The 25,441-nt window shown below is 38.9% G+C and overlaps 1 protein-coding gene across 1 annotated transcript in view; it reads left to right on the top strand.

The window, feature by feature from the left end:
- MAP2K6 (mitogen-activated protein kinase kinase 6) overlaps nt 1-25,441 on the top strand; it is a 215,572-nt gene that overhangs the window by 170,764 nt on the left and 19,367 nt on the right. The window contains exon 10 of the mRNA XM_053707212.1: nt 1,474-1,613. Within this exon, the coding sequence (XP_053563187.1) occupies nt 1,474-1,613 (140 nt within the window). The remainder of the gene's footprint in view (nt 1-1,473; nt 1,614-25,441) is intronic.

Here is a 25,441-nt window from a genome sequence, read left to right as displayed (position 1 = left end):
AAAATTGCATGGCCTATCTGAATCATGAAAGTTTAATTTTGACTAGACTGTCCCTTTAAACTTCCATTATCAAAATGTGCATAATCTTGTTCTTCAGCGCTGCGGAATCTGTTGGCGCTCTACAAATACCTGATAATAATAATTTGCACACCTTTGAGGCACCAGCTGCTACACAGCATGCGTAAGAGTTCACAGTATGGTATATTTGAATCATGAAATTTTGCAGATTTAGTTTTTGTGTCTGCCAGGTTAATGCCAGCAGGTGGCAGCAGTATACCATTGTTCATAAGTGTCTTGTGTTAGCTGTTTTTTAGGTTGTGAAATAAAAAAAACTAAAACTTTAAACGGGTTTCAGGAACCATGTATGGGAGGAGCCATTTATAATGGCCAATGCAAAAGACCTACTTATGAAATGATAAATCATTCACCTATATATGTATATTAAACAAGCACATGCGCTCAGTGTGTCTTTCATTAAGCAGGCTGGGGCTGATTACACGCCCCGCGAGAGAGACCTTTGTTTTTAAATTAAATGGAATACATCTTTCATTTTGTCCACTTCAACTGTGCATCCTATCAGAATGTTCAAGATAAATGTCTAATACACATTTTGTAAATAGTAAATTGCCCTATGAACAGTTTCACACTTCTCCATCTTTAAAGTTAAATTTTAACTGATAATAATGATCGTGTGTAGCTGACAAAAATGTATGCTGCAAGTTAAAGGAGCACTAAACTCAAAATTAAACATGAAACAAAAAAAAAATGTTCTTTCATGATTCAGATTAGATGGTTTTTAAACAACTTTCCAATTTAAGTCTGTTATCAAATATGATTCTATATCTTGGTGTCCTTAAAGGAACAACAGTGCACTACTGGGAGCTAGCAGAATACAGGTGAGCCAATGACAAAAGGCATATATGTGCAGCCACCCATCAGCAGCTAGCTCCTAGTAGTGCATTACTGCTCCTGAGCCTACCTAGGTATGCTTTTAAACAAAAGATGCAAAGAGAACAAAGCACATTTAGATAACATAAGTATCTGTTTTGAATTGGGAACATTTCATTTTGACTTTCATGTCCCTTTAAACTTTCATGATTCGGATAGAGCATGCAATTAAAAAACAAACAAACATCCAAACAAAAAAACTTTTCCAATAGTCTTCATTTTCTAAATGTGCACAAGCTTTCTATAGGCACACTTTCTGAGGCACCAGCTCATACTGAGCATGTGCAAGAGTTCACAATATATACATTTGTTATTGGCTTATGGCTGTCACATGATACAGGAGGAGAGGAGAATGGAAATAACTTTGAATTTAAAATGAGCAATAGATTTTCTGACAAATTTCAGATTAAGCGCTATTGCATTGTATTTCTATAATGCGATTCTGCAATTCTATTGGATTTAATCCCCCTTTTGCTTCACCTGAAATCTGTACAAAGATTCATTTCTTACCTCCTACTCCCCTAGATTGAACTGGCTATCCTGAAGTTTCCTTATGATTCCTGGGGCACCCCCTTCCAACAACTCAAACAGGTGGTGGAAGAGCCATCCCCACAGCTGCCCGCAGATAAATTCTCAGCAGATTTTGTCGACTTTACCTCAAAATGGTAAGTAGCGATCAGTAACAACGTTTTAAACAGGAGAAAAATGGTTTCAGACATGGCAGTCACATTGAAGATATTAATTCTGATAAGGATTATGGGTAATCATGTGTTTTTATGATCATCTTGCTGTATAATGTAGCCTGGATTACAATTTACTAGTATTCGTTTATAACTTTGGATGAACTGTAGTTTTAATTATTATAATTAAATTATAAAGCAGAATTAAAAGATATGTGATCAAAGCTAAAGTAAACATGCCTGATATTTAAATAGACATTAAAGGAATAGTCATGTCAAAATTAAACTTTCATTATTAGTTGTTTTAGCCAATCAGAGCCTCACCATGTGCCCCATGTAAAGTATTGATAGCACGCTCCTGTGCTTGTAACTCTGACTGCAAGAAGAACTGTGCAACTCGCTACGCCGTTTGCGCAACAATAATCACTGTTTACTGTTTGCGCAAACAGCGTAGCGAGTTACGCATGCGCAGTTCTTCTTGCAGTCAGAGTTTACAAGCAGGGAGCATGCTGTCAATACTTTACATGGGGCGCATGGTGAGGCTCTGATTGGCTAAAACAACTGCCAGTCAAGGAAGCCAAAGAGAAATTCTGTGACAGAGGCTGCATTACAGCAGTTACTGGAGCCGGAGAAAAACCTTAATTATTAAAGGTAGATTGGACTTTTTAATGCTAAAAGCAGATAGATATGCTAGTTGGCACCGGAGCTTTCAGTATATGTGACTTTATGCTGCAGAGTTTACCATCACTTTAAGGGGCCGGCCCATTTTTGGTTTAGTACCTGGATAGCGCTTGCTGATTGGTGGCTACATTTAAACACCAATCAGAAAGCACTACCCAGGTGATGAACATAAATGGGCCGGTTTCTAAGCTTAGAGTTGTGCTTTCTCTTGTAAGGTGTATCCAGTCCACGGATCATCCATTACTTGTGGGATATTCTCCTTCCCAACAGGAAGTTGCAAGAGGACACCCACAGCAGAGCTGCTATATAGCTCCTCCCCTAACTGCCATATCCAGTCATTCTCTTGCAACTCTCAACAAAGATGGAGGTAGTAAGAGGAGAATGGTAAAATATAGTTAGTTTTTTCTTCAATCAAAAGTTTGTTATTTTCAAATAGTACCGGAGTTGTACTATTTTATCTCAGGCAGTATTTAGAAGAAGAATCTGCCTGCGTTTTCTATGATCGTAGCAGCTTGTAACTAAGATCCACTGCTGTTCTCACATATGTCTGAGGAGTGAGGTAACTTCAGAGGGAGAATGGCGTGCAGGTTATCCTGCTATAAGGTATGTGCAGTTTTAAGTTTTTCTAGGGACTAGAAAATGCTGCTGATACCGGATTAATGTAAGTTAAGCCTAAATACAGTGATTTAATAGCGACTTGTATCAGGCTTACTATCAGAGATATATACTCTTATAAAATGGCAATATAAAACGTTTGCTGGCATGTTTGTTTTTATATATGCTTTGGTGATAAAACATATTGGGGCCTAGTTTTTTCCACATGGCTGGCTTGATTTTTGCCTAGAAACAGTTTCCTGAGGCTTTCCACTGTTGTAGTATGAGTGGGAGGGGCCTATTTTAGCGCTTTTTTGCGCAGTTAAAATTAGACAGACATTCAGCTTCCCTCAGCAGTCCCCTGCATGCTATAGGACATCTCTGAAGGGCTCTAAAGGCTTCAAAAGTCGTTTATTGGGGAAGGTAGGGCCACAGTAGAGCTGTGGCAGTTGTTGTGACTGTTTAAAAAACGTTTATTTCGTTTTTTTGATCCGTTTTTTGCATTAATCATCCATTTGCAAGTGGGTGCAATGCTCTGCTAACCTATTACATACATTTTGACAAAATTTGTTTCTCTTAAAGGCACAGTACCGTTTTTTATTTTTGCTTGTTAACTTGATTTAAAGTGTTTTCCAAGCTTGCTAGTCTCATTGCTAGTCTGTACAAACATGTCTGACATAGAGGAAACTCCTTGTTCATTATGTTTAAAAGCCATGGTGGAAGCCCATATGAGAATGTGTAGTAAATGTATTGATTTCACTTTAAACAATAAAGATCAGCTTTCGTCTTTAAAAAATTTATCGCCAGAGGTTTCTGACGAGGGGGAAGTTATGCCTACTAACTCTCCCCACGTGTCAGATCCTTTGACTCCCGCTCAAGGGACTCACGCTCAAATGGCACCAAGTACATCAAGGAGGCCCATAGCGATTACTTTACAAGACATGGCGGCAGTCATGGATAATACACTGTCAGCGGTATTAGCCAGGCTGCCTGAATTTAGAGGAAAGCGAGATAGCTCTGGTGTTAGGCGTAATACAGAGCATACAGACGCTTTAAGGTCCATGTCTGATAATGCCTCATAATATGCAGAAGCTGAGGAAGGAGAGCTTCAGTCTGTGGGTGATATCTCTGACTCAGGGAAACCTGATTCTGATATTTCTACTTTTAAATTTAAGCTTGAGAACCTCCGTGTACTGCTTAGGGAGGTTTTAGCTGCTCTGAATGACTGTGACACAATTGCAGTGCCAGAGAAATTGTGTAGAATGGATAAATACTTTGCAGTGCCGGTGTGTACTGAGGTTTTTCCAATACCTAAAAGGTTTACAGAAATTTTTAATAAAGAGTGGGATAGACCCGGTGTGCCGTTTTCCCCCCCTCCTATTTTTAGAAAAATGTTTCCCATAGACGCCACCACACAGGACTTATGGCAGACGGTCCCTAAGGTGGAGGGAGCAGTTTCTACTTTAGCAAAGCGTACTACTATCCCTGTCGAGGACAGTTGTGCTTTTTCAGATCCTATGGATAAAAAATTAGAGGGTTACCTTAAGAAAATGTTTATTCAACAAGGTTTTATCCTGCAGCCCCTTGCATGCATTGCTCCTGTCACTGCTGCTGCGTTGTTCTGGTTTGAGTCTCTGGAAGAGGCTTTGCAGACAACGACTCCTTTGGATGACATACTTAACAAGCTTAGAGCACTTAAGCTAGCTAATTCTTTTGTTTCTGATGCCATTGTTCACTTGACTAAACTAACGGCTAAGAATTCTGGATTTGCCATCCAGGCGCGCAGGGCGCTATGGCTTAAATCTTGGTCAGCTGATGTGACTTCAAAGTCTAAAATACTTAACATTCCCTTCAAGGGGCAGACCCTATTCGGGCCTGGGTTGAAGGAAATTATTGCTGACATTACTGGAGGTAAAGGTCATGCCCTTCCTCAGGACAGGTCCAAATCAAGGGCCAAACAGTCTAATTTTCGTGCCTTTCGAAACTTCAAGGCAAGTGCAGCATCAACTTCCTCGGCTACAAAACAAGTGGGAAGTTTTGCTCAGTCCAAGACGGCCTGGAAACCTAACCAGTCCTGGAACAAAGGCAAGCAGGCCAAAAAGCCTGCTGCTGCCTCTAAGACAGCATGAAGGAACGGCCCCCTATCCGGTAACGGATCTAGTAGGGGGCAGACTTTCTCTCTTCGCCCAGGCGTGGGCAAGAGATGTTCAGGATCCCTGGGCGTTGGAGATTATATCTCAGGGGTATCTTCTGGACTTCAAGGCTTCCCCTCCACAAGGGAGATTTCACCTTTCACAATTATCTGTGAACCAGATAAAGAAAGAGGCATTCTTACACTGTGTGCAAGACCTTCTAGTTATGGGAGTGATCCATCCAGTTCCAAAGGAGGAACAGAGACAGGGATTTTACTCAAATCTGTTTGTGGTTCCCAAAAAAGAGGGAACCTTCAGCTTCAGACCAATCTTGGATCTAAAGATCTTAAACAAATTCCTCAGAGTTCCATCATTCAAAATGGAAACTATTCGGACCATCCTACCTATGATCCAGGAGGGTCAATATATGACTACCGCGGATTTAAAGGATGCTTACCTTCACATTCCGATTCACAAAGATCATCATCGGTTCCTAAGGTTTGCCTTTCTGGACAGGCATTACCAGTTTGTGGCTCTTCCCTTCGGGTTAGCTACAGCCCCAAGAATTTTTACAAAGGTCCTGGGGGCGCTTCTGGCGGTCCTAAGGCCGCGGGGCATAGCAGTGGCCCCTTATCTAGACAACATCCTGATACAGGCGTCAAACTTCCAAATTGCCAAGTCCCATACGGACATAGTTCTGGCATTTCTGAGGTCGCATGGGTGGAAAGTGAACGAGGAAAAGAGTTCTCTGTCCCCACTCACAAGAGTCTCCTTCCTAGGGACTCTGATAGATTCTGTAGAAATGAAAATTTACCTGACGGAGTCCAGGTTATCAAAACTTCTAAATTCTTGCCGTGTTCTCCATTCTATTCCGCACTCTTCGGTGGCTCAGTGCATGGAAGTAATCGGCTTATTGGTAGCGGCAATGGACATAGTACCGTTTGCGCGCCTACATCTCAGACCGCTGCAACTATGCATGCTCAGTCAGTGGAATGGGGATTACACAGATTTGTCCCCTCTACTAAATCTGGATCAAGAGACCAGGGATTCTCTTCTCTGGTGGCTATCTCGGGTCCATCTGTCCAAAGGTATGACCTTTCGCAGGCCAGATTGGACAATTGTAACGACAGATGCCAGCCTTCTAGGTTGGGGTGCAGTCTGGAACTCCCTGAAGGCTCAGGGATCGTGGACTCAGGAGGAGAAACTCCTCCCAATAAATATTCTGGAATTGAGGGCAATATTCAATGCTCTTCAAGCTTGGCCTCAGTTAACAACCCTGAGGTTCATCAGATTTCAGTCGGACAACATCACGACTGTGGCTTACATCAACCATCAAGGGGGAACAAGGAGTTCCCTAGCGATGTTAGATGTCTCAAATTCACTGGGCAGAGAGACACTCTTGCCACCTATCAGCGATCCATATCCCAGGTGTAGAGAACTGGGAGGCGGATTTTCTAAGTCGTCAGACTTTTCATCCGGGGGAGTGGGAACTCCATCCGGAGGTGTTTGCTCAATTGATTCATCGTTGGGGCAAACCAGAACTGGATCTCATGGCATCTCGCCAGAACGCCAAGCTTCCTTATTACGGATCCAGGTCCAGGGACCCGGAAGCGACGCTGATAGATGCTCTAGCAGCGCCTTGGTCTTTCAACCTGGCTTACGTGTTTCCACTGTTTCCTCTGCTCCCTCGACTGATTGCCAAAATCAAGCAGGAGAGAGCATCGGTGATCTTGATAGCGCCTGCGTGGCCACGCAGGACCTGGTATGCAGACCTAGAGGACATGTCATCCTTTCCACCTTGGACTCTGCCTTTGAGACGAGACCTTCTACTACAAGGTCCTTTCAATCATCCAAATCTAATTTCTCTGAGACTGACTGCCTGGAGATTGAACGCTTGATTTTATCAAAGCGTGGCTTCTCCGAGTCGGTCATTGATACCTTAATACAGGCACGAAAGCCTGTCACCAGGAAAATCTACCATAAGATATGGCGTAAATATCTTTATTGGTGTGAATCCAAAAGTTACTCATGGAGTAAGGTTAGGATTCCCAGGATATTATCTTTTCTCCAAGAGGATTTGGAAAAAGGATTATCAGCTAGCTCTTTGAAGGGACAGATTTCTGCTCTGTCTATTCTTTTGCACAAGCGTCTGGCGGATGTTCCAGACGTTCAGGCGTTTTGTCAGGCGTTGGTTAGAATCAAGCCTGTGTTTAAACCTGCTGCTCCCCCATGGAGCTTAAATTTGGTTCTTAAAGTTCTTCAAGTGGTTCCGTTTGAACCTCTTCATTCCATAGATATCAAACTTTTATCTTGGAAAGTTCTTTTTTTGATGGCTATTTCCTCGGCTCGTAGAGTCTCCAAGTTATCTGCTTTACAATGTGATTCTCCTTATCTGATCTTCCATACAGATAAGGTAGTAAAGCGTACAAAACCTGGGTTTTTGCCTAAGGTGGTATCTACTAAGAATATCAATCAAGAGATTGTTGTTCCATCATTGTGTCCTAATCCTTCTTCAAAGAAGGAACGTCTTTTACATAATCTGGACGTGGTTCGTGCTTTAAAGTTTTACTTACAAGCTACTAAAGATTTTCGTCAAACATCTGCTTTGTTTGTTGTCTACTCTGGACAGAGGAGAGGTCAAAAGGCTTCGGCAACCTCTTTCCTTTTGGCTAAGAAGCATAATACGCTTAGCATATGAGACTGCTGGCCAGCAGCCTCCTGAAAGGATTACAGCTCATTCTACTAGAGCTGTGGCTTCCACCTGGGCCTTTAAAAATGAGGCTTCTGTTGAACAGATTTGCAAGGCGGCGACTTGGTCTTCGCTTCATACTTTTTCAAAATTCTACAAATTTGATACTTTTGCTTCTTCGGAGGCTATTTTTGGGAGAAAGGTTCTACAGGCAGTGGTCCCTTCCGTTGAAGTACCTGCCTTGTCCCTCCCTTCATCCGTGTACTTTAGCTTTGGTATTGGTATCCCACAAGTAATGGATGATCCGTGGACTGGATACACCTTACAAGAGAAAACACAATTTATGCTTACCTGATAAATTTATTTCTCTTGTGGTGTATCCAGTCCACGGCCCGCCCTGTCATTTTAAGGCAGGTCAAAATTTTAGATTAAACTACAGTCACCACTGCACCCTATGGTTTCTCCTTTCTCGGCTTGTTTCGGTCGAATGACTGGATATGGCAGTTAGGGGAGGAGCTATATAGCAGCTCTGCTGTGGGTGTCCTCTTGCAACTTCCTGTTGGGAAGGAGAATATCCCACAAGTAATGGATGATCCGTGGACTGGATACACCACAAGAGAAATAAATTTATCAGGTAAGCATAAATTGTGTTTTTTCAAATAAAGATAATGAGAGAACGAAGAAAAAATGCTAATAGGAGTAAATTAGAAAGTTGCTTAAAATTGACTACTCTATCTGAATCATGAAAGTTTAATGATGACTAGACTGTTTAAGACTGTTTAAGACTGTTTAAGAGTAATAAAACAGATTTGCAATATACTTCTGATGTTTATTTTTCCCCATTTCCATTAATTTAACTTTGAAAACTTTTTTTTTTTTTTCTTTTACATTCAATGACTTTCAATTAAGGGGACATAATACCCATATGCTACATTTTTTTTTTTTTTTAATTTCAAAATAGTAAGTGCTTTGTGAACCGTTACCATTTAGCTACTGTAAGCTGCATATGTTGTTAAAGAAAAAAACAGCCAATCTGCTTCATCAGGGCAGATGAGATTTCACTCAAATCTTGTGAGATTTCATTGTGAACTTCATTAAACTGAGGAGGGAACAAACAACATGTGCTGCATGTGCCAGATGCCCGCTCCCTTGCAAATCCCGGAACTGGGATCCTTATTGGCTGCTTAAAGTCCCTTTACAATGGGATGGGGCTACTGAGGGAATGTTGAGGTAAAATATCTTTATTTTTTACATAGAGATGTTCAGGTGATTATTTTCTAGTCTCTTTTTACAGCTCTGCTGCAGCACTTTCAAGTGCTTCAACATTTGGGCATCATGTTTGAACCTTGGTTTTCCACTTATCTCTTTCTCCTGCTGAAGACAATTAGGAATATATATACATCAGCCAATTCAATTGTGTGCAAGGCTTTCACACTATTATTGTTGCCTGTTGTATATCTGTCCCTAATTGTCCACAGCAGAATAGACAGGTACGGGGGAAACTTAGGTTCAAACATGGCAGCCTTTACACTTACATCTTAAATATTTAAACAACTGATATATAAAAAATAAATGTACATATTATTCAGAGGCTAATCTTTGCTTTAAATACATCATTCTGTTTAGCATGTATTTAGTGTTTTAGATCTGCTTAATATTGACTGTTTAAAGCATTTTCTTAATCATGTAATTTATATTATACTGTTAAAGGGACATGGAACACAAACATTTTCTTTCATGATTCAGATAGAGCATACAGTTCTTAACAATTTTCCCATTTACTTTTGTAATCTAATGTGGTTTGTTCTCTTGGTATACTTTGTTGAAAAGCACACCCAAGTAGGCTTTGGAGATTGGAGCTAGCTGCTGATTGGTGGCTGCACATATATGTCTCTAATCATTCCCTTTTAAGCTAAAAAAATCATTGAAATAATATTAGCTAATTTTAGCTTAAAGTGAGTCAACACAAATTTTTTATTTAGAGAACAAGTGGACAAAAATAGAAAGAGAAATTGCCACAAACTAGTATGGATATATTAGCACTCTAAGCCCAGACTGTTGGGCAGGATTAACTAAATCTAACTTTTATTAAGGTTACTGGTAGTAAAAATAGGGTTACACACGTTTAAAATCACAGGACATTGGCATTCAAGATAATGCTGTTACGTGGTATAAATCAATTCTCAGTAAGGCCAATGGGTTAATAGATTATAGAAATACCACTAAATAATAGCAGTTGGGTAAAAAATATTTCCCCTTTACTGGCAGTCGTGATGCTGCAGTGCTGTAACTAAAGAGCAGTGCATAAAAAGTCAACGTGTTTACGCAATTATGGCTGCTTCCGTGGTATGGGGCTGAGTACTCAAACACACAAATAATTATATCTTGTGTACCAGTCTGTATGAGTACTGGTCTTATCCACCAGACAAATGAGTAAGAGTAATAGTCGTACAACTCGGTGTATATTTGAGATTGACGCTATGGTTTGTGACCTCCTCAGCTATGATACTTAGTAGCTAAGTATAAGTTGCAATCTTACGGTTAAGCCAGTAATACTCACTGACTTTCCTATAAGTTAATATAAGTTTGGCAATTTAACTTCACAGAAGTCCCGAAGCCTGATGCAAAATATAGTTGTACTGTTAGTGTTATGCTTCCACACGTGTACAAGATGGTGTCATCTGCGTGTTACAACGATCAGTGTGCTGATGTATTATAACTAGGTCTTTGTGTTATACTTCAACATATGTATGACGAAATAAAGTTTGCATATTCCCACATTCAGAATAATAAATTGGTGTTCTGTATTATGATTACCTGCTGTCCATACCAGGGACTTTATATTTTTGCTGGTAATAAGTCGTCATAAATTGATAAATAATTTTCCTGACTATCTGTACATTAAATGCTGAGTTGTGGATATTATTGCTGATATATTTGTAACTAGATCTCAGAGTTATATTTCAGCACATGTATGACGTAATAAAACTTGCCTATACCCACATTCCACATAATAAATTGATGTTCTGAGGTATGGTTACATGCTTTGCACACATTCGAGCTTAATATTTTGGATGGTAATAAGTCATCATAAATTGACAAATTATTAGCTGTACTAACTGTACATACAGTGCTATTGTCCAATCTCAATGCTATTATTTGTAGTACGATGTTGCCTATATACACTTAAAATAGTATGCGGCTCCTAAATAAAGTAGGTTATGAAACACTATCATATGGTTCATAGATCGTGGTCTGAAAGGAACGCTATAAATTGCGATAATATCTGGTGTAAGTGATGTCTATACGAACAATCATTATCTAATGTAGCGATTGATACCTAATGAAGCATCCCTAGTTAGACGCACTATATCTGTTTCTGTAACATATTAGTGCACACTATTTACACTTAGTATTGACAATCAGCACTGAAATCTGTTGTGATAGGTAAACCTCACATATAAGCGTTCACATGGTCTGTGTATATACTCAAAATTAGCAGTCTGATTACCGCTCTCGGACTGTACCTAAAACCTGTGTCAGTTCTGTTATCCACGCAACGTTGCTTAACTTATTGTAATATTGGACAGTGCAAAGCTAAAACAGTAAAGCTATACTATATTAATTCTGGCACAACCCAGACACCACAAATTAAGATCTAATCCTGTTAAAGTACTAAGTAGTCATGCACGTGCATTAATTGAATATGCTGCAGTTACTCAACGAATTGCTAATGTCCTGCCGTTAAAAACACAACACAAAGAGCTCCCTAAGGCTCTATTAACGTTGTTTTTAACGGCAGGACATTAGCAATTCGTTGAGTAACTGCAGCATATTCAATTAATGCACGGAGTAAATTAGAAAGTTGCTTAAAATTTTATGCTCTATCTGAATCTCGAAAGAAAAAAATTGGGTTCAGTGTCCTTTTAAAGTTTTAGTTGGGTGGTCAGTGAAAGCAGCCAGTTTGTGTGCCCGTTAAATAGGTCCTTAGAAGAATACTGTATCATTTTGAAAACCTTGTGATAAATTGGTTGAGGTTTTTATTTATTTATTTTTTGTTAAATGTGACTGACCCTGTAGAGTTTTTACCAGAGACACGCACTTTAACTGTAAGTGTGAGCAATTTGTTTACAGCCAAAAAGTTTCCGGAAATCTAAAGTGAGGATAAGTATATTTGTGGGTTCCCAGAGCACAAGCCGTATTTGACTCAGTGTATCACCTCACGTTTTACTGGCTGGTAATGATGCAACCTGCTATTGTCTGTCTGGAAAATTTCCCCAAGGAAAACAAGAGGAAGTTGTTGCAGGAAGTTTCCTGACTAAGGATGGGTAAAATTACTTTGACATTGAGAAAAGCTAACACTTCAGTTTCCCGGATGGCTCACAGGTCAACACTTGCTCCTGTTGGTATTACTTTGTTTGTTTTCATCTCCTTGATGCATTATGTGCGATTTTACTCACTTAAAGGGACATGAAACCCAATTTTAACTTTCTTATTTACTCCTATTATTTTTTTTTCTTTGTTCGCTTAGTATCTTTATTTGAGGAATGTATTCTTAGGAGCCGGCCCATTTTAGATTCACCACCTGGGTAGTGCTTACTGATTGGTGGCTAAATGTAACCACTAATCAGCTGGTGTTACCTAGGTGCTGAACCAAAAATGAACCAGCCGATAAGCTTTTTTTCCTGCTTTTAAAATAGATACCAAGAGAACAAAGAAAAAGTGATAATAGGAGTGAGTAAATTGGAAAGTTGCTTAAAATTGCATGCTCTGTCTGAATCACGAAAGAGAACATTTGGGTGTAGTATCCCTTTAAAGGGACATAAAACCCAATTTTCCTTCATGATTTAGATAGAGAATACAATTTAAAAAAAACTTTCCAATTTACTTCTATTATCAAATTTGCACCATTCTCATGTTGATCTTTGTTGAATAGATATCTAGATAGGTAGTGTGCATATGTGTGGAGCACTACATGACAGGAGATAGTTCTGCCATCTAGTGCTCTTACTAATGTGAAAACATTGTTGCAAAACAGCTGCCATATAATGCTGCAGACACGTGTACGATAGCAGTATAATGCTGATCGGAACAGCCAATAGAATGCGAGCTCAATCTGATTGGCTGATTGGATCAGCCAATCGGATTGAACTTGAATCTGATTGGCTGATTCCATCAGCCAATCAGAATATTCCTACCTTAATTCCGCTTGAAGAGGTTGGATCCGCGTCGGCTGGGAAGAAGATGGCTCCGCTAAGCTCCGGAAGAAAGAAGATTGAAGATGCGGCTTGATAGAAGACTTCATCCCGATGATGGACTTCCGACTTCAGCCCGATGATGGAGTTCTTCAGCGGCCGCTTAGATCAAGACTTCGGACCCTCTTCTGGACCGATCAGTGAACCCGGCGAGGTGAAGACAAGGTAGGGAGATCTTCAGGGGCTTAGTGTTAGGTTTATTTAAGGGGGGTTTGGGTTAGATTAGGGGTATGTGGGTGGTGGGTTGTAATGTTGGGGGGGGGGTATTGTATGTTTTTTTTTTTACAGGCAAAAGAGCTGAATTATTTGGGGCATGCCCCGCAAATGGCCCTTTTCAGGGCTGGTAAGGTAAAAGAGCTTTGAACTTTTTAAATTTAGAATAGGGTAGGGCATTTTTTATTTGGGGGTCTTTGTTATTTTATTAGGGGGCTTAGAGTAGGTGTAATTAGTTTAAAATTGTTGTAATATTTTTCTAATATTTGTAAATATTTTTTTATTTTTTGTAACTTAGTTCTTTTTTAATTTTTGTACTTTAGTTAGTTTATTTCATTGTAGTAATTTATTGATAGTGTAGTGTTAGGTGTAATTGTAACTTAGGTTAGGATTTATTTTACAGGTAATTTTGTAATTATTTTAACTATTTTAGCTATTAAATAGTTATTAACTATTTAATAGCTATTGTACCTGTTTAAAATAATTACAAAGTTGCCTGTAAAATAAATATTAATCCTAAAATAGCTACAATATAATTATAATTTATATTGTAGCTATATTAGGGTTTATTTTACAGGTAAGTATTTAGCTTTAAATAGGAATAATTTATTTTGTTAGATTTAAATTATATTTAACTTAGGGGGGTGTTAGTGTTAGGGTTAGACTTAGCTTTAGTGGTTAATCCATTTATTTGACTAGTGGCGAGATCCGATCGGCAGATTAGGGGTTAATTATTGTAGGTAGCTGGCGGCGACGTTGTGGGGGGCAGATTAGGGGGTTAATAAATATAATATAGGGGTCGGCGGTTTTAGGGGCAGCAGATTAGGGGTACATAGGTATAATGTAGGTAGCGGTGGTATACGGAGCAGCAGATTAGGGGTTAAAAAAAATATGCAGGTGTCAGCGATAGCGGGGGCGGCAGATTAGGGGTTAATAAGTGTAAGGTTAGGGGTGTTTAGACTCGGGGTACATGTTAGGGTGTTAGGTGCAGATGTAGGAAGTGTTTCCCCATAGTAAACAATGGGGCTGCGTTAGGACCTGAACGCTGCTTTTTTGCAGGTGTTAGGTTTTTTTTCAGCTCAAACAGCCCCATTGTTTTCTATGGGGGAATCGTGCACGAGCACGTTTTTGAAGCTGGCCGCGTCCGTAAGCAACGCTGGTATTGAGAGTTGCAGTGGCGGTAAATATGCTCTACGCTCCTTTTTTGGAGCCTAACGCAGCCCTTCTGTGAACTCTAAATACCAGCGGTATTTAAAAGGTGCGGGTGGAAAAAAGCACGCGTAGCTAACGCACCCCTTTGGCCGCAGAACTCTAAATCTAGCCGATAGTAAAACATATACGGGATCTATGTTTATAAATACTACTAGCGTAATCACAGCAAATATGAACCATGAACATAGATTGTATCAAACAGGCAAAAGAAGGACATATTAAAAGGTTACTTGTGCTTTATTGCAACATATATTGCAGCTGTTGCAAACAATGTTCACTCTGTTACTTGGTTTCCCAAGAGATGTGTCCCATTTAGCAAATTAGACTCGACAGTCCAAAAATACTTATCGAGTGACTCCTGGATAGTCGGTTCATTCTCCGTTACGTCCTTATACCAAAGCCTGGTCGGGATACAAGACTTGCTTCTTATGGGGATTCCCAAACTGTACTTTCAGCTTGCATGGTTCCAAAGCTGTGTTAGACATTTGCATCGAGCAAACAAATCGAGCCTTGATTCCCAGCTGTGCAAGAGTGACGTTCCACGCCAACGGCCATTTCACTCCCCACGTGACTTAGACGTCAATGGGGCTTCCTCAGGGCGTATGATTCAAAGTCCCATACTTGTTCTATTTAAACTCAGCCCTTCTCCTGGATTGGTGAAAATATTTAGCGATAATTTGCACAACATATGTTTGTATGCTGTACACAATAAAAGAAAAAGCAGACAAAATAAACTAAAATCTAGTATCCCAAAACACGCTCATTCAGTGTTTACAATCCACTCCAAAGTTATATTCACAACACTTATCGTAAATTTATGCAAACAATATTTGCACTTACAGCCTAGAGAACTATATTGAATTAAAAATTATACCTAGAGGACTCCGCCTGCATTTAGACCCAGGGTCAAATCTTAGAGAGGATGAGGATGGAGATAGCTTTATGGAGGAGTGGCACGAAAGTTTAACTAATTGTTCTCTAGATCTAATGCAGAAGATGGTAAATAAAAACAAAAATAAGCTGGAAAAAATTAAAACTGAGCTTGATGGAACTTTGAAAGTATTAAATGAATTTGAATCAGATCAAAAGTTTGCTAAATTAAATGATGAGACAAAAGAAATAATTTCAAAGTTACAGCAAGAAATGAAAGTAAGAAAAAGACGTAAACTAGCTAGAGACAAGGATGACTTCAAAAAGAATCAGGTGTATACATATTTCATGAGTAGGGGTTCCTCTACGACTCAGGGACAGATGGGTCAGATATAGAAACAGATCATACAAAAAACGAGTCAAAAAATGGAGTAAGGAACACTGTAAAAAAACTAGAAGAGGAGGTAGAAAGAGACAAAAGAACAGTTTCCCAAATGGATCAAGCCATGAATTTGAACAGAGGGGGCCATCGACAGATAAGGAGCAAATATATGGGGAGAACAAGAGGGGGACGGGGTCCATTAGAACCCAGGATGAGAACGAGAAGGGATTATCGAGGGGGATATTAGATACCCCAATAGTTAAAGATGAACTACAAATAGTGAACTTGTCCAAATTTTCATTAAATCAAGCTCACATCAGCTTGCTGAAAAAAGGCCTTTCATTCTGTCCAGCAAGAAGTTTGGACAAGTTCACTGTAGTAAAAGATTTACATTTGTTCGCCAGAAAAAATGTTCTATCACAAGTTATGTCTAAAAACAAAAAGAAATACCTAGACAGGCCAGAGCAGATTAAAATTACTGAGGAAGATAAAGATACCCTTATAATCTTGGAAAATCTTATTAGAGAGGGTGAAATAGAAGAATTCCCCAGTGATACCACAGCTGAATTTTCAACTAATACAAATGCTGCACAAGACATGATTTGTCCAACATCTAAATTTAGACCAAAGTCAAACTATATGCCACCCCTATCATTAGTACCAGCAGTTAACCTTTTTGTTAAAGAAGTTGAAAAAGAAATTGAGAAACTACCAATCAATAAAATAATCGATGATAATCTATCTAGGCAGGAAAGAATTGCCCTACAAGAACTCATGAATACCCCTGGCATCATCATAAAGCAGGCCGATAAGGGCGGTAATTTAGTTATTATGAATGAGACAAATTATGCTTTGGAGGTTAAACGACAATTAAACAATAAGGATCAGTATGAATTAGTGCAAGAGAATCCTATTAACAAAATACAAGGTGAACTATTACATATACTTAATAAAGCAAGAAAGGATGGTGTTATTAGTAAGAAAGAATGTGATTATCTATATGTGAAATTTCCTAAAATACCATTTTTTTACTGTATCCCCAAATTACATAAAAATATGCAGGACCCCCCCCCCCCCCGGACGTCCTATAATTTCGGAGATCGGTAGTGTCACTGAACATATTGGTAACTATGTGGACAACTACCTTAAACCTTTTGTCTCTTCCTTGCCTACGTTTGTATTGGATACTACTGACCTGTTAAGACAACTTGATGGGATAGAAGTAGAGGAGGACACCTTATTAGTGTCCTTAGATGTGGAAGCTCTCTATTCCTCCATCCCTCACTCTTTAGGAATTGAAGCAGCCCAACATTTTCTTGAATCTAGAGGCATTCAGTTTGATAAACACAGTAAACTTGTAATTGATCTACTAAAATTTATCTTGGAAAACAATGTTTTCAAATTCAACAATAAGTTCTACAGACAAATTAGAGGTACAGCGATGGGGGCAACTTGTGCCCCCTCATATGCATACCTTTATCTAGACTTATGGGAGCTTCTTGTCGTTTTTGAGGAATATAATGAATTAATAAATTCTTCAGTACTGATGTGGCGTCGATATGTGGATGACATATTTATACTGTGGAAAGGTTCTGTGACAACTTTAAAAGAATTTGTCTCCAACTTAAACAATAATAACTTAAATGTATTCCTTACTTATGAATATAGTACATCACAATTACCCTTCTTAGATATCATAATCAGAAAGAAGGAAATAAACTCACCACAGAGATCTATAGAAAAACTACTGCAACAAATACATTGCTACAGGCATCTAGTCATCACCCACCGTCCCTTATTAGAGGAATTCCTACTGGGCAGTTCCTCAGACTCCGGAGGAACTGCTCCAGTAAGGCGAAATATAAAACACATGCACAAGAAATGGTAAATCGGTTTAAAACATGAGGATATTCTAATCGTAATGTAAAATATGCGATGAATCAGGCGCTTAAGATTGATAGAGACTCCCTGCTGTGGGAGAAAAAGGAGAAAAAACAGACAATAGAGTAAGGTTTATTACAGAATATAATGGACATTGGAATCAAGTCCGTAACATCCTAAAAAGCAAATGGCAATTTTTACTTTCAGATGAAAGTATTAAAAGTGTTGTTGGTGACTTTCCATCTTTAGTAGCACGTAGGGCTCCCAACCTAAAAGATAGATTAGTAAAAAGTGATTTTTCACGCAATCCAAAAGCACAAAATTGGCTAGAAAAACAACAAAAATTACAAGGTTGTTTTCAATGTGGCAATTGCGTATTTTGTAAATTTATGGTTAAAACCAAACAATTTAGTACCGGAGACAAAATATATGAAATCAGACAATTTATAAATTGTAAATCTGATAATGTAATATATTTACTGTACTGCCCGTGCCCCCTATTTTATACAGGGAAAACTAAGAGAATTCTGAAAGATAGAATCACAGAACATCGTAATGATATTGCTAATGCAAAGGAAGGAACAATTAATAGTAATATAGCCCTACACTTCACACTATGTCATAATTGCTCTGTGGATGACCTTAAAGTAATAGGCATTGAGAAATGCTCTCTACATGGTAGGGGTGGTGATATAGACAATCTACTTCTTAGAAAAGAGGTGGCTTGGATATATAGATTAAAAACTCTATCACCAAAAGGATTAAACGAAAAATTAGACTTTGCCCCTTTTCTCTAATACCATTTAATATTAAAAATGATTTAAAATAGCAAGGATTGAATAAATATGTAATTAAACGTTACTCTTTTCCCGTTTCGGTCTCTTCTTTCTTGTAGCATTGTGTATAACAGTAAACTGGTACTATCCTCTCCACCTTAATATTAATATTGCTTTTAATAAAGTAATAACAAGCTGCAAATGTACTTCTTTATTATAGACTATATAGTTCCAATAGTTAATATATTGAGGACTGAGGAAATATGTGGGTTTTCCTGATGCTCGTCTTTTACTACATCCGCCGTGCTGGAGGCGGAGAAAAAATGGCTTGAATAAAGCTTAATTATCATTAGTAAGTGCAAATATTGTTTGTATAAATTTACGATAAGTGTTGTGAATATAACTTTGGAGTGGATTGTAAACACTGAATGAGCGTGTTTTGGGATACTAGATTTTAGTTTATTTTGTCTGCTTTTTCTTTTATTGTGTACAGCATACAAACATATGTTGTGCAAATTATCGCTAAATATTTTCACCAATCCAGGAGAAGGGCTGAGTTTAAATAGAACAAGTATGGGACTTTGAATCATACGCCCTGAGGAAGCCCCATTGACGTCTAAGTCACGTGGGGGGTGAAATGGCCGTTGGCGTGGAACGTCACTCTTGCACAGCTGGGAATCAAGGCTCGATTTGTTTGCTCGAAGCAAATGTCTAACACAGCTTTGGAACCATGCAAGCTGAAAGTACAGTTTGGGAATCCCCATAAGAAGCAAGTCTTGTATCCCGACCAGGCTTTGGTATAAGGACGTAACGGAGAATGAACCGACTATCCAGGAGTCACTCGATAAGTATTTTTGGACTGTCGAGTCTAATTTGCTAAATGGGACACATCTCTTGGGAAACCAAGTAACAGAGTGAACTTTGTTTGCAACAGCTGCAATATATGTTGCAATAAAGCACAAGTAACCTTTTAATATGTCCTTCTTTTGCCTGTTTGATACAATCTATGTTCATGGTTCATATTTGCTGTGATCACGCTAGTAGTATTTATAAACATAGATCCCGTATATGTTTTACTATGGTAGCTGAAACCTTTTATTATATTGGTGCTATCCTCTGGTAAGGGTGTTGTCTATTAATACGAAAGTGTAAAAATAAGCTTTACATGTCAAAAACAATTTACATGTGTCTTTCTGCTTATACCTAGTAATATTAGGCATAGATCCTCAGGTATTTATCTCATGATAACATATTTCCAATCAGTTTGGGTTATCCTCTGAGAGAGGTGTTGCTAATATTTTCTTTGCTGTCTTTAGTTATTCTGCATGGATCCCCTCTTTATATCCATGGTAGCAGATTCCTGTGTAAGCACAGGGCTACCCACTGGTTTGGGGTGTTGCAAAATAACTTTGCCACAACTATAATTAAAGTCATTATCATTGCATCGTAAGCAACCATTGTGAGCTGGCCAGCTTTTTCTATATGTTTTTTATATCTTGAAACACTTGATATCTATTTGCGCTTGTAATAAATTCATTTATTAACTATTTACGTGTGGTTTGATTTAGGGGACCCGGCCGCCGATCAGGTTGCGCTGGGGTGGGGAGCACCAACCTTCATATATATAATTATTTTGAGCCTTTATCTATATCTCTTATTAAAGAGTTAATTATCTGGAGTGCTGAAATCCCTGTCTCTCTTTGGAGAGGACACTACTGTGTCCTCTTCGTGTTTTCTCTCTATTGATATAGTGAATTTATATATATATATATTTAGGCAAGAGATGTTACCAGCGCTAAATTATAACCAATGAAAAAGGTAGATAAATAGTGATATATTATGAAAATACCTAGGTAATACGTGAATGTGCAGCCTGAAAATAATGATAAAAGTGTACCCTTAACACTTGTAAAAATGTTAACAAAAAGAGAATAAATCACATAAGATATTCAGCGCAACAAAACACAATGTGAGGAATGCTATCAAGATAAAAAAAAAAAGTCTTAGTAGAAGATCAGTCTTAAAAAAATATAAAGTAATTCTCTGATTTCTTTCATGTAATTAACAAGAGTCCATGAGCTAGTGACGTATGGGATATACATTCCTACCAGGAGGGGCAAAGTTTCCCAAACCTTAAAATGCCTATAAATACACCCCTCACCACACCCACAAATCAGTTTTACAAACTTTGCCTCCAAGGGAGGTGGTGAAGTAAGTTTGTGCTAGATTCTACGTTGATATGCGCTCCGCAGCAAGTTGGAGCCCGGTTTTCCTCTCAGCGTGCAGTGAATGTCAGAGGGATGTGAAGAGAGTATTGCCTATTGAATGCAGTGATCTCCTTCTACGGGGTCTATTTCATAAGGTTCTCTGTTATCGGTCGTAGAGATTCATCTCTTACCTCCCTTTTCAGATCGACGATATACTCTTATATTTACCATTTCCTCTACTGATTCTCGTTTCAGTACTGGTTTGGCTTTCTACAAACATGTAGATGAGTGTCCTGGGGTAAGTAAGTCTTATTTTCTGTGACACTCTAAGCTATGGTTGGGCACTTTATTTATAAAGTTCTAAATATATGTATTCAAACATTTATTTGCCTTGACTCAGAATGTTCAACTTTCCTTATTTCCAGACAGTCAGTTTCATATTTGGGATTATGCTTTAAATTATCATATTTTTTCTTACCTCAAAAATTTGACTTTTTTCCCTGTGGGCTGTTAGGCTCGCGGGGGCTGAAAATGCTTCATTTTATTGCGTCATTCTTGGCGCTGACTTTTTTGGCGCAAAAATTCTTTTCCGTTTCCGGCGTCATACGTGTCGCCGGAAGTTGCGTCATTTTTGACGTTATTTTGCGCCAAAAATGTCGGCGTTCCGGATGTGGCGTCATTTTTGGCGCCAAAAGCATTTAGGCGCCAAATAATGTGGGCGTCTTATTTGGCGCCAAAAAATATGGGCGTCGCTTTTGTCTCCACATTATTTCAGTCTCATTTTTCATTTGCTTCTGGTTGCTAGAAGCTTGATGTTTGGCATTTTTTTCCCATTCCTGAAACTGTCTTATAAGGAATTTGATCTATTTTGCTTTATATGTTGTTTTTTCTCTTACATATTGCAAGATGTCTCACGTTGCATCTGAGCCAGAAGATACTACAGGAAAACCACTGCCTGCTGGATCTACCAAAGCTAAGTGTATCTGCTGTAAACTTTTGGTAGCTATTCCTCCAGCTGTTGTTTGTAATAATTGTCATGACAAACTTGTTAAAGCAGATAATATTTCCTTTAGTGATGTACCATTGCCTGTTGCAGTTCCCTCAACATCTAAGGTGCAGAATGTTCCTGATAACATAAGAGATTTTGTTTCTGAATCCATAAAGAAGGCTTTGTCTGTTATTTCTCCTTCTAGTAAACGTAAAAAGTCTTTTAAATCTTCTCTCTCTACAGATGAATTTTTAAATGAACACCATCATTCTGATTCTTTGGACTCTTCTGGTTCAGAGGATTCTATCTCAGAGATTGATGCTGATAAATCTTCATATTTATTTAAGATGGAATTTATTCGCTCTTTACTTAAAGAAGTACTAATTGCTTTAGAAATAGAGGATTCTAGTCCTCTTGATACTAATTCTATACGTTTGGATAAGGTTTTTAAAGCTCCTGCGGTTATTCCAGAAGTCTTTCCTGTTCCTAATGCTATTTCTGCAGTAATTGCTAAGGAATGGGATAAATTGGGTAATTCATTTACTCCTTCTAAACGTTTTAAGCAATTATATCCTGTTCCGCCTGACAGGTTAGAATTTTGGGACAAAATCCCTAAAGTTGATGGGGCTATTTCTACCCTTGCTAAACGTACTACCATTCCTACGTCAGATGGTACCTCGTTTAAGGATCCTTTAGATAGAAAAATTGAATCTTTTCTAAGAAAAGCTTATCTATGTTCAGGTAATCTTCTTAGACCTGCTATATCATTGGCTGATGTTGCTGCAGCTTCAACTTTTTGGTTGGAAACTCTAGCGCAACAAGTAACAAATCGTGATTCTCATGATATTATTATTCTTCTCCAGCATGCTAATAATTTCATCTGTGATGCCATTTTTGATATTATTAGAGTTGATGTTAGATTTATGTCTCTGGCTATCTTAGCCAGAAGAGCTTTATGGCTTAAGACCTGGAATGCTGATATGGCTTCTAAATCAACTCTACTTTCCATTTCTTTCCAGGGAAACAAATTATTTGGTTCTCAGTTGGATTCTATTATTTCAACTGTTACTGGTGGGAAAGGAACTTTTTTACCACAGGATAAAAAGTCTAAAGGTAAAAACAGGGCTAACAATCGTTTTCGTTCCTTTCGTTTCAACAAAGAACAAAAGCCTGATCCTTCGTCCTCAGGAGCAGTTTCAGTTTGGAAACCATCTCCAGTCTGGAATAAATCCAAGCCTGCTAGAAAGGCAAAGCCTGCTTCTAAGTTCACATGAAGGTACGGCCCTCATTCCAGTTCAGCTGGTAGGGGGCAGGTTACGTTTTTTCAAAGAAATTTGGATCAATTCTGTTCACAATCTTTGGATTCAGAACATTGTTTCAGAAGGGTACAGAATTGGTTTCAAGATGAGACCTCCTGCAAAGAGATTTTTTCTTTCCCATGTCCCAGTAAATCCAGTGAAAGCTCAAGCATTTCTGAATTGTGTTTCAGATCTAGAGTTGGCTGGAGTAATTATGCCAGTTCCAGTTCCGGAACAGGGGATGGGGTTTTATTCAAATCTCTTCATTGTACCAAAGAAGGAGAATTCCTTCAGACCAGTTCTGGATCTCAAATTATTGAATCGTTATGTAAGAATACCAACGTTCAAGATGGTAACTGTAAGGACTATATTGCCTTTTGTTCAGCAAGGGAATTATATGTCCACAATAGATTTACAGGATGCATATCTGCATATTCCGATTCATCCAGATCATTATCAGTTCCTGAGATTCTCTTTTCTAGACAAGCATTACCAATTTGTGGCTCTACCGTTTGGCCTTGCTACAGCTCCAAGAATTTTCACAAAGATTCTCGGTGCCCTTCTGTCTGTAATCAGAGAACAGGGTATTGTGGTATTTCCTTATTTGGACGATATCTTGGTACTTGCTCAGTCTTTACATTTAGCAGAGTCTCATACGAATCGACTTGTGTTGTTTCTTCAAGATCATGGTTGGAGGATCAATTTACCAAAAAGTTCTTTGATTCCTCAAACAAGGGTAACCTTTCTGGGTTTCCAGATAGATTCAGTGTCCATGACTCTGTCTTTAACAGACAAGAGACGTCTAAAATTGATTACAGCCTGTCGAAACCTTCAGTCTCAATCATTCCCTTCGGTAGCCTTATGCATGGAAATTCTCAGTCTTATGACTGCTGCATCGGACGCGATCCCCTTTGCTCGTTTTCACATGCGACCTCTTCAGCTCTGTATGCTGAATCAATGGTGCAGGGATTACACGAAGATAAATCAATTAATATCTTTAAAACCGATTGTTCGGCACTCTCTAACGTGGTGGACAGATCACCTTCGTTTAATTCAGGGGGCTTCTTTTGTTCTTCCGACCTGGACTGTAATTTCAACAGATGCAAGTCTCACAGGTTGGGGAGCTGTGTGGGGATCTCTGACGGCACAAGGAGTTTGGGAATCTCAGGAGGTGAGATTACCGATCAATATCTTGGAACTCCGTGCAGTTTTCAGAGCTCTTCAGTTTTGGCCTCTTCTGAAGAGAGAATCGTTCATTTGTTTTCAGACAGACAATGTCACAACTGTGGCATACATCAATCATCAAGGAGGGACTCACAGTCCTCTGGCTATGAAAGAAGTATCTCGAATTTTGGTTTGGGCGGAATCCAGCTCCTGTCTAATCTCTGCGGTTCATATCCCAGGTGTAGACAATTGGGAAGCGGATTATCTCAGTCGCCAAACGTTGCATCCGGGCGAATGGTCTCTTCACCCAGAGGTATTTCTTCAGATTGTTCAAATGTGGGGGCTCCCAGAGATAGATCTGATGGCCTCTCATCTAAACAAGAAACTTCCCAGGTATCTGTCCAGATCCCGGGATCCTCAGGCGGAGGCAGTGGATGCATTATCACTTCCTTGGAAGTATCATCCTGCCTATATCTTTCCGCCTCTAGTTCTTCTTCCAAGAGTAATCTCCAAGATTCTGAGGGAATGCTCGTTTGTTCTGCTAATAGCTCCGGCATGGCCTCACAGGTTTTGGTATGCGGATCTTGTCCGGATGGCATCTTGCCAACCATGGACTCTTCCGTTAAGACCAGACCTTCTGTCACAAGGTCCTTTTTTCCATCCGGATCTGAAATCCTTAAATTTAAAGGTATGGAGATTGAACGCTTGATTCTTGGTCATAGAGGTTTCTCTGACTCCGTGATTAATACTATGTTACAGGCTCGTAAATCTGTATCTCGAGAGATATATTATAGAGTCTGGAAGACTTATATTTCTTGGTGTCTTTCTCATCATTTTTCTTGGCATTCTTTTAGAATACCGAGAATTTTACAGTTTCTTCAGGATGGTTTAGATAAGGGTTTGTCCGCAAGTTCTTTGAAAGGACAAATCTCCGCTCTTTCTGTTCTTTTTCACAGAAAGATTGCTATTCTTCCTGATATTCATTGTTTTGTACAAGCTTTGGTTCGTATAAAACCTGTCATTAAGTCAATTTCTCCTCCTTGGAGTTTGAATTTGGTTCTGGGAGCTCTTCAAGCTCCTCCGTTTGAACCTATGCATTCATTGGACATTAAATTACTTTCTTGGAAAGTTTTGTTCCTTTTGGCCATCTCTTCTGCTAGAAGAGTTTCTGAATTATCTGCTCTTTCGTGTGAGTCTCCTTTTCTGATTTTTCATCAGGATAAGGCGGTGTTGCGAACTTCGTTTGAATTTTTACCTAAAGTTGTGAATTCCAACAACATTAGTAGAGAAATTGTGGTTCCTTCATTATGTCCTAATCCTAAGAATTCTAAGGAGAAATCATTGCATTCTTTGGATGTTGTTAGAGCTTTGAAATATTATGTTGAAGCTACGAAATCTTTCCGTAAGACTTCTAGTCTATTTGTTATCTTTTCCGGTTCTAGGAAAGGCCAGAAAGCTTCTGCCATTTCTT

Source organism: Bombina bombina, chromosome 1 (genome assembly GCF_027579735.1).
Source record: "Bombina bombina isolate aBomBom1 chromosome 1, aBomBom1.pri, whole genome shotgun sequence".
NCBI classification, from domain to species: Eukaryota; Metazoa; Chordata; class Amphibia; order Anura; family Bombinatoridae; genus Bombina; species Bombina bombina.
The sequence above is the reverse complement of the archived record's forward strand: the minus strand, read 5'-3'. Positions and strand labels throughout refer to the sequence as shown.